Source organism: Carassius carassius, chromosome 43 (genome assembly GCF_963082965.1).
Source record: "Carassius carassius chromosome 43, fCarCar2.1, whole genome shotgun sequence".
NCBI lineage: Eukaryota > Metazoa > Chordata > Actinopteri > Cypriniformes > Cyprinidae > Carassius > Carassius carassius.
Genome location: NC_081797.1, coordinates 16,604,293 through 16,618,411, shown reverse-complemented (window position 1 = coordinate 16,618,411; position 14,119 = coordinate 16,604,293). Strand labels below are relative to the sequence as shown.

The 14,119-nt window shown below is 36.6% G+C and overlaps 1 protein-coding gene across 1 annotated transcript; it reads left to right on the top strand.

Annotated features, from left to right (window-relative positions):
• Positions 1 to 892: 892 nt before the first annotated feature.
• Positions 893 to 13,670, top strand: LOC132125204 (amyloid-beta A4 precursor protein-binding family A member 2-like). Its single transcript, XM_059536488.1, has 12 exons — positions 893 to 1,038; positions 4,389 to 5,969; positions 7,176 to 7,235; positions 7,342 to 7,381; positions 7,948 to 8,093; positions 8,256 to 8,342; positions 8,584 to 8,766; positions 10,629 to 10,808; positions 12,153 to 12,365; positions 12,441 to 12,560; positions 12,702 to 12,842; positions 13,435 to 13,670. The coding sequence occupies exons 2-12, from the start codon at positions 4,419 to 4,421 to the stop codon at positions 13,504 to 13,506; spliced, it is 2,793 nt and encodes a 930-aa protein (XP_059392471.1). The 5' UTR covers positions 893 to 1,038; positions 4,389 to 4,418; the 3' UTR covers positions 13,507 to 13,670.
• The last annotated feature ends 449 nt before the right edge of the window (positions 13,671 to 14,119 follow it).

The following is a 14,119-nucleotide window of genomic DNA, read 5'->3' as shown; positions in this document are numbered from 1 at the left end:
AATAAAGAGTGTTGCCAAGAATTGGGCTACTTTAACCACAGGTTGTTTTTTATGTCTGCGGTTTGAAGCCACCCAAGTAACGTGATATTTAGTCCCAGCAATGCGATTATTATTGGGAGACCCCCTTGAAATGCCATAGTTTTGGGTTAGTTTTGAAAAATACCCATGAAAAAAAATACCAAAAAATACCCATGTACTGTGTGGGTTGCACTGAATAAATTTCAGCATGGGGTTAACCTTAATAACATGACATTATTTTAATCAGTTTACATGATATCACCCCAAACTCGCTGATTTCATATTTATACAGAACATTCATGTTACAACATGATACAACTGTATGTGAAACCACCTTCTTACATTAGTCCACTAATATGAATGAGTGATACTGTAGGCTATGACAGTGAGTGGATTCAGAAACAAAGCGTGCTAGAAGATTGCATCTTTTGCAGAGACGCAGAAATTAATTAGTCCTGGCGCATGAGTAGCCTTTAGCTGCACTCGTTATTGAGGGGAATTATGGGATTGAATGAGTGCACATAATATCCACTACACACAAATGGCTGTCCCCTTGAATAGTGCACTATATAGGCTAAGGCTATAATGTTGCAAAACAGCCGGGATGTTATTGTTTTGCATACTACACACTATATGATTTATAATGTACATACAGATGCACAAATACATTTCTCTTCCTATTTAATAGTCACTGTTTGATCAAGACAATTGTCGTTTGTATTATTGTTTTACTGACATTAGACATGGTATCTGCTGTTATAGTGATTAAATGTTTTTTAAGTTAAGGAATAATATAAATGAATCATTGGCTAGTACTCGTTGCTGTGATGTTTGACTGTCTCTTTAAAACAAACCTGATAAGCGCCTCGATGTCCCGGGATGCTGAGGGTGTGTGTGTGTGTGTGTGTACAGCATCTGTGCTTCATCAAAGACATGCCCTGTCCTAACATTGGCTCTCTAAATGTCTGAGCAGTACAAAGACCAATATTTATTTGGCTGAGCAACACCAAACTGGCTCTGGTAAGCACTTGTTCGTTTATCGTCGGTAAAGTAGCCTATATGTTAGCCGTTTCTATTGGAGTCAGTTTAATATTAACTGCACTAAATAAAAAAAACTCATCATGCTAATGCTCATCGCCACGTTATTGTCGTTGTGAGTGAGAGCAGGTTTTAATCGTCTCGTGAAACAGCGACGTATCTTCCTATTCTCTGGGCAAACGTTTCTTATGACGTTATGTGCAGAAACAAGATTATTTGGGGCATTAGGAGCGGTGTTTGTGATTCATTTGGGCTATGAGGTGTCCGGGTCGATGGATGTTGCAGTAATTCATTCTCGAGATCACTGGAAGAATGGACTGTGACGTCAGAACCGCTGGAAATGAGGCTTATTTAGAAACTTTTAAAGATATTTAAAATTCAGAATTGAAAGAATGTTTCGTGGAGCTGTTATATAGGACAATGGCTGTACAAATGTGAACCTAGACCACAAAACCAGTCGGGTCAATTTTTCTAGATTTAGGTATCATCTATGAAAGCTGAGTAAATGAGCTAAGTATGGTGTTAGGATGCGACAATATTTGGCCGAGATACAACTATTTGAAAATCTGGAATCTGAGGGTGCAAAAAAAATCAAAATATTGAGAAAGTTGTTTAAATTAGGTTCTTAGCAATGCATATTACTAATCAAAAATGAATTTACTTAATTTAATAAATTAGCAAAATATCTTAATTGAACATGATTGTATGTAATACCCTAATGATTTCTGGCATAAAAGGAAAATCAATAATTTTGACCAATACATTGTATTGTTGGTTATTGCTACAAATATACATGTGCTACTTATGACTGTGGTCCAGGGTTACAAATACATTTAGATAAACCTGAGTTGCTTTCTGACCAAACAGCCATGATGCTGGAAAACAGCTTAATAAACTGTTTTCATGGTCTATTGGCTGGTTTAGGGTTGCTGTTGTTGTTGTTGTTGTTTTTTTACACTTATATGGTTTTGGCCACACTGGTTAGATTTAGAGAGACCAGCTTGCTGACCAACAAATACACAACAAATACAGCTCAACACCAACTTGGCCTGGATTGAGACCAGTTCAAACCAGTTAAGGCCAACAAAGCTGTAGTTCTTATACTATAGCTTAGGCTTTTTCATTAGGGAAGTGTCCAGACAAAAGCATTTACATTTAGATGAGACGTCAACTCCCCACAGGTCTTGAGGTTGTACTTGCACCTTTAAAATTTTAGTCTGACAGATTCTGCTTTTGTGTAATTGTCCTTTACCAGGCCATTTTCTTTGTCACATGTGAGCAGTGAGCACATCCTCGCATCGTCCTTTTATTAACCAGTCTTTTAACCGTCTGTTTATTTTAACCAGTTATTTACAGTATACATCTGAGCAAAAAGTCATGGAAAATATGGAGATGTTATTTTAAATATATGGTTTCTAGGCCTGGAAAAGTTGTGCACCTAATCTCAGAAAGTCATGGCAATTATATATTTTCATGTTATGTTCAGTTCTAAAATATTTAATATCTAAAATCTTATAGTTAGAAATTGCTCAATTTGAGGACAATATGAATTTTGTCCTTATCATGGATGGGTTAAAAAGCTTGTAAAACCTGGAAAAAAGCATAGAAATACATTGTTCAAAATGTGTGTGAAGATCTGGAAATGTCATTGACATTTATGGGCAAAAGATGTGGGAATCCTGCTTGTAGTTCAGGTGACATTAAGGAACATCATCTATTTAAATCTAAGTTTCAGTGCATTCAGATTCTGAAAGTTGCTTATTTCAAAACTGTTTTATTAAATGAGCGCCTGCACATAAAGGGAAATAAAGACACGCTTCTGCATTGCTAAATAAGAAAGCTCTAGACCAAGTGAAAAATGTATTGATAGTCACTGAACATAAAGGAACATTGAGGAAGACAGGTATATCAGCCAATTAGAAGTTGCTTGCTGATGTAATAGCGATACTAATGTGTTCGATTACATGCTTCGATCAAGACCCCATTTTCAGCTTAGGCTTGCTTGTTTTTTTTTTTATAAGGTCTGGGCCAATTTCCACAGTTTCTCTGAAGTTGCAAACTGTGAGTTGGCTAATTTATGAGGAATAAGATTACATTTATTTTGCAACTTTATATAAACCAGATTAAATGCAGATAGATTAGCAAACTGATTTTAACAACAGTTGAAAAATAATGTACTGCTATTCCTGAATCTCCAAATATTTAATATTTAATATATTTAAATATTTTGTAATACGATGCCATACAAAAGTATTTGGACACTTAAGCCATGCTTAAAAGTTTGTTTTCAAGTTCGACTGCCCTCATGTTGCTTTTTGTGCCTTTTGTAGATAAAGTAAGTGTTGCCCAGATCACCAGTTTTTTTCCTGAAATAAATAAAACCTTGTTAATAATTAAGATTTCAAACTAAAAATATCAGTCCATCTGTGGTTGAAGAAAATGAAGGAGGAGGAGAAGAAGGAGGCCGTATTTCCACTGGGAATCTGATGCCTCTCATTAATAGTGAATAATCCCTGTAGTGCAGGAAAATATCAGCATGTTTCCTGCTGATACACCTGCTGAATTGTGCACATCTGTCTCCCTGATGCTGTGGTATACTGCACTTGATTCGGATGAGGTTGTAATCCTCAGAGGTATTAATACAGCTCAGGAACTAGTACAAAGTAAAGGTGTAGGTGTAAATTGCATATAGACTGATGCTGTGTAATCAGTTTTAGGATATTAGCACACTTTATTCCAATGCGTATGGTCTTGTCGGATATGCATACATTTTGAGAATTCTTTTATCTCTATCAGACTATTGGTACATGTTGCACATTTATGTTGCAACTGACCAAAAGTAACTTCTGGACCTGTCAAATGTAGAAAATGTACAATTTACTAATCATGAAATTATATTTTACATTGTGTTTTTATACAGGCCTATGTTCCTGTCCTTATGATTATTTGGCAGATATTTTTCCTGCACAAAGGTGCAGTCATGCATTGACCGTTGTTCAGCGAATATTTACAACCAAAATATTTCAATTGGAATCTACAGCAATCAGGAATGTCATGTGAGGACGAAAGATTTTCCGATGCATTTTTAACAACAGGTTTAAGTTGGTTACAAAGACCAACAGAAAGCTGTTTGGTTTGAAAGTGACTTCTGTTTATTTCTTTATAGATGACTCGATCAGATCAATGACATATTGACTACATCAGTTCAACTTTAAACAGTTGCTTATAAAGTCAGCAAGTTACCCACCAAGTAAATAAATAGGCCTACTCACCAAAACCCATTGTAATTACATTTGGCACTTTTTACTTTAATTTTGAACTTCTTGTTTCAGGGCTGACAGAATCCCACTTCTGTGGGGCTGATGAAGCCTGTCATGGCTCTCAGGAAAAGACCGGGAACCAGAGCCATTGTTTCAGAGCTCAACCCGTCAGCCTCTAGCACTGCAGCTGAGGGAAGTGAAAAGCTCTCTGGAGATGGAGTTGATCCGGTTCCTGAGGAACTTGGACAAGAAAAACTGGACATCAAACCACCCTCTCCTGTGCCAGCTAGGTACAGTCTAAGTGATGGGTCTGAGGATGACTCTATCCAAGGCGAAAGCCCTCTTCAGCAGGACAGCATGGAGGAAGACTCACTGTCCGAGTATGATAATGTTGTATCTGTTGAAGAAGAAGAAGAGGAACATGATTACGGGGAAGATGAGGAATTGCAAACCGAAGCAGACAGGATGACCTACTATGTCCACTGTTGTCCTGAAGATGAAAGCTACATGGAAGGAATGGACTGCCATGAAGGTGCGGATGGTGCTGAGTGTCCTGGCACGTCTCGGGATGTCCAGGAGAGCCTTAAACCGATGGATGCTTGGGAACACTCGGAAGGCTTTTTCAAGGTTCTGCAGCAAGACGCAACAACAACGGTCTACAAGCGACCAGAGCCTATCACGGAGACAACCTTCGTACAAGCCCCTATGGCTGAGGATGAGGAGGATGAAGAAGAGACAGAGGAAGAGGCAGAAGAAGAGGACAGTGAAGAAGAAGACAATGTTGTTTTTTTTCACTACAAAGGGAAAGAAGTGGAGTTGAACAACAATGAGATCCCAAGTAAAGGTACTGACGACTTTCCCAGAGATGCCAGAAGTCGTCCTCAAGAGTCCAATTCTGCTAAAGTGGGGCAAGAAATTGATGCAGTTACCTACTATAGAAGAAATCAAGACATCCCCAAAAACCCAAGGGATGTCCCTCCAGGGTCAAGTTGTCCTCATAGGGATCGAATAGAAAGGGTTCGGGAAGCGTGTGCTAGCGACTGTCCAAAAGATTGTGATGTCACTGTGGTCAGAGAAAGTAGAGAAAACTCTAGACAAAGTTTCAGATATAGAGGACATCAGTCGGAGAGAGTACACAAAAGAGACACTGCTTACCAGGATGGTAGCGGGGTCAGCAATAAAGTTAAATTCGCAGATCCAGAGGATAGGGGCATTTGGAAAAAAAGACATTTGCTAAAATACTCCAGAGAGGACGACAGGGACGGAGATGGGAAACTTTCACACAAGCAAAGTAAAAGTCCTGGTGACAGCAAAAACAGAGGACAGGACCATCCAGTTTGTAGTCACAAACCAAAGGGTGGAAAAGAGAGAAAGAGCATTGGGGATGTTGAGGAAGAGCAGATTGAGAACGAAGTCAAGACCAAACTCAGAATTGCTCCAAACAGCTCAGGTAGTAACAAAGGTGCTACTAATCAGACAAATAATGGGAAAGAGGCTCCTGACTATTCCAGGACCTCTTCAACATCATCAGACAGGAGAAACAGCCAATCCAGAGCCCATGTTAATACACCTGTACAATCCCCAGACAAACTGCTACATAAAGACTTGGCCAAACCTGTTGAAACGGAGAAGACAAGGCCCAATCAAAAACAGGTAACTTTGCAGAATTCTTTACTAACTGTCAATACGTTTTTGCTTCCACAATGATTGGATCCATATGAATGGACCCTTGTTACTGTGGTATCATTTATTCTTCATTGAGCCATATTTTAACACAAACTGAGGGAGTGATCTCTTTGCATGTCGATCAAACAGCATGTTCTTGTCTTATTTGGAGACTCCTGACAACATTGCGCCAGATTTCTACAAGTGGTCTGGCTCCTTACAGAGACAAGCATCAGACAAGCATCTCCAATGAGATTTGAAGATTTCTATCCATTCTTCAAACTGCTTGTCCTCTGTAGGGTTGCAGGGATGCTGGACCCTGTATGTGCCACAAGCAAGGGAAACAGCCTGAACAGGTGGCCAGTCAGATTTGAAGATTTGTCCTAAATAATAAACTAGATTCATTTTTTAAGCCTCCGAAAAGTGGTTCTATAAAGAGTGGAAAAGTGGTTATTGGGAAAACAACACAACTTTGCTTTTTTATATACAATCCCTTAGCCATTTGTTTCTAAAGATTGAAGATATTTATGCTAATGCTATTTGTACTGATTTATAATCAGAATCAGAATGAGCTTTAGTGTCAGGTATGTTTATACATATGAGCAATTTGTTTTTGTGACAGAAGCTTCCATGGTGCAACAGAATGACAGTGACAAGACAAAACACAGATAAAAAAATGATAAAAATAGAACAAGTAAATAGGGAATAACAATATACAGATTGACAGTTGTATGTACAGGTATCTATCAATAGACAATTTTGTATGTACAGGTATATTATGTGCAAATTCAGAATGTAAACTATGTGTTTTAGATAAACAATTGTATAAGTGTATAAATAGTGTTGTGTACTTCACAATTATTGTCAAGTGTTAGCTAATGGTTGTATACAGGGGCACGAAGTTTGTGATACATTACCTAAAAATTGAGTTCCTGCTTATATGTATACTCCTCAAAATGTATACATTTATAAACGTCAATATTTCCAAGTATATCCACATGTAAACTTTCAAATATTGGGAAATTGTAACTGCTACAACTAAGTGGCTATCAACAAAATAGCACTCCCACACACTTATTTTTTTGGTTTCAGTCCTGTGTTTTCAACAAAAACATGTCTTACCTGTATGTCAAATATAAGTGATCCTATAATCAAAATATAGGCTAATTATTGTCTGTTTCAATGTTTCTACAGGTTTCTCCGAGTAGTCCAGAGGAAAGTAGTACAGGGCCACCATCCGGACAAAAGAGACCGGCAAGTAACCTAGTGATATACTGAACCATAACAGTGGAATACATCCTATGGGACAAGCTTTAACCTGTAACATAATCTGTAACTTAAATGCTGTTTTGCTTTTCAGCAGGCCCAGAGAAATCCATCTTTCCCAAGCTTTGTGGATAGTAAGTTCAGTTTTATTTAAACACCAAAGATTTGAACAATGCAGACTTTCAGAATTCTTTATCACTTGAATTAAGGTTATAATAATTTAATTTTAAAGCACAGCCAGCACAAAATTAGACTTTAGTGCCCCGTTTTACTTTGAGATCATTCTGTGATAAAATATGACAGGTAACACTGGCATCTAAAAATTCCCTGAAAAAACTGTTGATCTCAAAAAATAAAGCATATACACAAACCAAAATGGTAAATAAGGAAATAATACCAAATAAACATGTCTTCTATTCTGTGCACTAAATTGTGAAACACTGGTGTACAAGAGCTGTGTGTGTGTGTGTGTGTGTGTGTGTGTGTGTGTGTGTGTGTGTGTGTGTGTGTGTGTGTGTGTGTGAATATTCAGAAGTAACCCCCTTTCAATCGTTAATATTTTTTATAAACAACTGGAATTTAATTACACATACACATAATGGATTACAGTTACATTTACTTTGTAATTAAATTACACTAGGTTTCTCCCCAAACCTGTTTATTAGTTGTTGTAAATCCATGCTTTTGCATTTGTTTTCAGTCCCTGGTCCATGCGAGCCAGAAGATCTCATCGATGGTATCATCTTTGCCGCAAACTACCTCGGCTCTACCCAACTGCTCTCCGACAGGAACCCATCCAAAAGCGTTCGGATGAAGCAAGCGCAGGAAGCTGTGGACTGCGTTAAGGTACTCTGCAAGATTCTCCACACAAACGTATTTCTGCTGCCTTGGTAAGGCTCTTTTAAATGTGTGCTTCATGGTTTAATGTGTTGTGGATATAATGGTGTCAGAAGTTCCCTCTCAGTCCATGAGATGACACTGTAACCTTTGTGAAACCATCTTCTTCAGTCTATAGAGGGTGAAGCTCAGAGTTTAACAGAGATTGACTTGTTCATCTCAACCAAGGCCATCAAGGTGCTCAATGCTGACACACAGGTAGGTAGATTTAATTGAATTATATTAATATATGTACTGTTTTGTTAAATAAACAGTCTGGTCTAATGTGAATGCAGATTTGAATCCAGCGTAGTTCTTTCGGTCCTAATACTTTTCTGTGGCTTTCCACTTCACCATCCATGAAAAGACAATTCGCACTATTAAAAAGAACAGGATTTGCATTAACGAATTTGCAGAATTGTCACTTCCGGACTTTTCATTGGCTGACTGGTGTTCACAGGAGACGCTGATGGATAACGCCCTCCGCACCATCTCATACATCGCAGACATCGGTGAGGTGGTGGTCCTGATGGCTCGCAGGCATCTGTCGAACGCCTCCTCGCTCGACTGCACAGATTCAGGCCTCGGCACAGAAAGCCGGAAGCAGTACCGCATGATGTGCTACGTCTTTGAGTCAGAGGATGTGAGGCTGCTCTTTTCTTAAAAATAAGGAATCCAGTGAATAATGATTAGCATGAATTCACTTTCTGAGAAAAGATTCAAGCATTTTTTTATTATTATTATTATTATTTCGAATTAAGACTAAGCAATGAAGTTCAGTAAATTTCAATTATTTTTGCAGTTGCAAGTTTTTTCCCACAAGTAGCACAGAAATGAATTTAATCTAACAATCAAAAATCATAATAAATCTAGATTTAAGTATGGAGAGTACCACACTTTTACTGTTAGTGGAAGGAATGATCAAAATAGCCTAAATATTGCATAAATAAACATGAAATATTTAACATCGAATTAGCTATGTTTAAAATTTTATAAACAAATACTCTTTTTGGTAACTGAAAGTGTTATAACATTAGCCTAAATAATAATAAATAAAAAAACATAATATTTAGTATTCAGTAACCAATATTTACTATTAATATTTAATAAATCACTCTTATTGGTAGCAGAAATCATTATCAAATAATGATCTAAATAATTTTAAAACAAATGTATAATCATATTTAATATTCAGTGGAAAATATTCAATATTAGCATTTCATTAAAAAAAATTAAAAATCTTGTCCGTAGCTGAAAGCATTAATTCGCCTAAATAATTAATAAACAAAAATCTAATTGTGACGAGTGGGGCGGGGCCGAGGGACATGGGAGCGAGGCCGGTGGAGTGATTGGAGATGAGCTACACCTGTTCGACCCGCCGGTCTCGAGGCCCACGGAGGAGATGGAAGGATATAAAACTGGAGCGACGACAGTGAAGGACGAGAGAGGACCAGGCCTCCTTCTCCCGGGTTTCGGCACCACTGTAATGAATTAAACTTCCTAATCGTCGGGAAGAAGGAGGCGGGAACCGGCGGACAATCAAACAACCTTTTAATAAAGCAAAATAAACACAAAACAGCGCACCAGCCCCTCACGGACGACTGGTGCGCGCAAATAAAAACCAAAACACAACTAAAAGCCCAGGCCTGGTCCTCTCTCGTCCTTCACTGTCGTCGCTCCAGTTTTATATCCTTCCATCTCCTCCGTGGGCCTCGAGACCGGCGGGTCGAACAGGTGTAGTTCATCTCCAATCACTCCACCGGCCTCGCTCCCATGTCCCTCGGCCCCGCCCCACTCGTCACAATTATATTTAATAGAAAAGATTGAATATTAACACTGAGTAAAAACTCAGCATGTCCAAATAACAAAATTTAATTTAATGTTCAGTACGCAGTAGTTAACATTCATATTTAATAAACAATCACTTTTATTGGTAGCTGAAGTGATCAAATTAGCCTAAATAATTACTAAATAATATACAATAGAATGTAATAAATATTTATCATAAATAGTTAATAAACAAACTCTATGCTGAAAGCATTATCAAATGAGATAAAAAGTAAATGTATACTATTCAATATCCAATATCTTTGCCATCAGTATTCAATAAAGAAACACTATTATCCTAAATAATGACTGAGCGAATATTTAATATTCCATATTCAATGATAAATGTTTAAAATCAGTATATAATAAACAAACAAACACTATTTTTGGTAGCTGAACTCATCAAATTAGCCCAAATAATGACTAAACAGACATGCATGTGTAACTCGTGTGAATCACAGGCAGATTCCTTGTGGGTTTGGAGCTCATAACTCATCAGGATCTAGTCAGATTTGTATTTGTTCTTCGTTGTGTTCATGTTGTGCTGATGTAACTGCATGTTTTGACTTTTTTCCGCCCTCTCGATTTGACTCAAGGACTCTCTGGCTCTGAGATGTCGTCACGTGGTCAAGTATCCTCCTGTCTCTGAGTGCTTCGCCTCTCTCTCCTCCCTCGCAGGCCCAGCTCATCGCACAGTCCATCGGTCAGGCGTTCAGCATGGCCTACCAAGAGTTCCTCCGAGCCAATGGGATCAATCCCAAGGACCTCAGCCAGAAAGACTACAGCGATATCCTGAGCACGCAGGAGATGTATAATGACGACCTCATCCATTTCTCCAACTCTGAAAACTGTAAAGAGGTGACTCCAGCACTGGAAACTTCATCCCAGCAGCTGTAAATGATAGTCAGTTGTGTTGTGATGCTCCTCTCTTTTCCAGATCCCATTCTCCCAGTATTTCCTAATGTTTTCCTATGACTTCACTGTTCTGTCTAGTGGTCGACCAGTCTTATTAGTGCTGATCGTGATAGAATATATATATATATATATATATAATGTCATAAAATATAACATTCAACAGGTATATCATTTTATCAATTAAAACATAAATGTATGTATTTATATAAACACATACACTTTATCTGTTCGATCGTTTTATATATACTGCATATGTATGTGTGTATATATAATATAATTATATAAATAATTTATATTAATGATATGAATATATGTAAATATATGGTAATAATAATGATAAAACAACAGTAAAAATACCAAATTTATATTTAATTTATTATATAGGTAATTTGTTATATTTTCTCATTATGCAATTTTATTTTACATTAATTTATGAAAATATAAAAAATATAAATATATTTATTGTATTTATTTGAATATATTTTTCATATATTTCTAAAGTATGAATTAATTTTGTAATATATTGATTTAATATATTGGCATGTTATATTCATTTATTTTTATATGTAATGTTTAATTTTATTTCTAAATGTATCAATTATTTACATATATTAATATATTACATATATGAATATGTAATCATAATAATTATATAAATATATATTAACAATTGCACTGTATTATTTAATTGAATATACTTCTAAAAATGTTTTATTTAATTTAAAATTTAATTATATTATTTCCAATCATTTTATATAAATTATGTTAATATATTAAATATATAATCATATTAATTATATAACAATATATATATATATATATATATATATATATATATATATATATTATACACACATTTAAAAAAAATGATGTTCTATAATTTGTCATTAGTCACAAATGTATTTTATTTTCACTGTATTTACTAATGCTCTTAAAGATTCATTAATTTGTATAAATATATGAAAACTAAAATGTGCAAAAACAAGCTTGGTTTTCTGCTGTTGTTGATAATAACCGATGTTGATGGTGATAATAGTCTCATAATGGCTGAATACCAACCGATTAATTGACTGCAATGAGTACTGATTAATCACTACTTACACATATGCAGTTGCTTCATGCAACATCTTTGTGGCATTAAAATCATACTTCCAACAGCAATTAACAACTGACACCCCATATTCATTTCATAAATGGAACAAACTTTTCCGACTTCTCTACGTTCTTTCTTTACTTTGTAGTCATTAATGGATCCTTCCTCTTTTTTAATCATGTTTTTGCGCTCAGGTTCGGCTAGAGAAGCAGAAGGGTGAGGTGCTGGGTGTGGTGATCGTGGAGTCGGGCTGGGGCTCCATCCTGCCCACCGTCATCTTGGCCTGCATGCTGAATAACGGCCCTGCCGCCCGCTCCGGAAGACTCAATGTGGGCGATCAGATCATGGCGGTCAACGACACCAGTCTGGTGGGCCTGCCGCTCGCCACCTGTCAGGGCATCATCAAGGTCTGCACACATCCAAGCATATATTCAACACCACGAGTTGCTAAGTGCATTCATCACATTACCTGTGTGTTTCAGGGCCTGAAGAACCACGTTCAGGTGAAACTAAGTGTCGTGAGCTGCCCACCTGTTACCACTGTCCTCATAAAGAGACCCGACCTGCAATACCAGCTGGGCTTCAGCGTTCAGAACGGCATAGTAAGTGACTCGCATCTAATGCATGACTAAAAGATGTCTTTCTCATTACAGTAACTCTGCTCATCTGATGTGTTAGGGGAGTTTTTGACTCTATCATGACTTATTTCAGTCTAATGCTGTCATCCTGGTGCTGAATTGCAGATCTGTAGTCTGATGCGGGGAGGTATTGCGGAGAGGGGCGGAGTGCGAGTCGGCCACAGAATAATTGAGATAAACGGACAGAGTGTGGTGGCTATGGCGCATGAGAAAATCGTCCACGCCCTTTCAGTATCTGTAGGAGAGGTACTGCATTGTATATTTATATATAGTGTGTTTTGATGGGATATTAGTAATAGTTCAGCCTCTGGCAGGGGTGTAAAAGTACAGAGACATCATACTTAAGTATAAGTACTGTGACAAAATATTCCATTAAAGGTCAAAAAATGTCTTGACCAAAAACTTACATAATTGTTGAGGAGAGATTAAAAAGTGGGAGTCAGTGGGAGATTTTAGAGACACATTTAAATAAATAGAGAATTAATGACATATGTAACATTTAAAAATATATATTATAGATTTTAAAAGATATTGTAAAAAAATATATAATATTTGAAAGACCCAATAAAATTTTTTATATAAATACATTTTCGATTCAGTTTTGATTCATCTTCAGTAGAGCCTCCAAATAATACACAAGTACTGTATAGTTATGAAGAACAATTACTACTCTACACCCGTCTTTTGCTGTGAGTCAAATACAACAAACTGTTATTGTAAGCACACAGAGTCATCATCCTTTTTCACATTTTTTGCACTCAATTATTTTTATGATGTAATGTATTAATGTCATGAATGCTTTTAAAATTAAGTGTCTTTCTTTCTTTTTTTTCAACAGATTAAAATGAAAACTATGCCTGCCGTCATGTTCAGGTTGTTAACTGGTCAAGAGACTCCGGTGTACATATAAGGAATCATAAAACTGGGACTTTTCCTGCAGCTAAAACAAAGGTTTACAGCTCCTCCTGAAAAAAGCTGGAAAATGTTGAAGAGCTGTGTCTTGCTGTAGACTGCATGTAAAGATCATTAGAAAGAGTGCAAACATAAACACAAAGAAAACCTAGTCACTTAATTACCTGAGTTCTTAAACTAACAAAATACTCTTAGATTAAAAATACAGAGTGACTGCACTAAAGTACACTAAATCAGTAAAGTAGGGCATTATCAATAGATTACATTTCTAACAATACTCATTTCACACTCAAAAATGTACAAATTGACTAAAGCATGCTAAAATCCAAAGATATCTGTTCCATTGCTGAATAGACTGCATTTTAGTTCATCTGGCTGTCTTCGGTGTCTCTGTGATAAATGGGTGCTGTACACTGTGAATGAACTATTTCTGTAGATTACTAGTTCAGCATGCTGGATTTGATGACTGAAAATATATTAATCTGAAAACCTGAGCCGCAATGATGTTTATATGCATGATTTTTATGAATGAATTTTATCTCATGAATGAATCCCTATCTGCATCTCAGACATTACGGATATATGTATATATATATATATATAGTTCATAT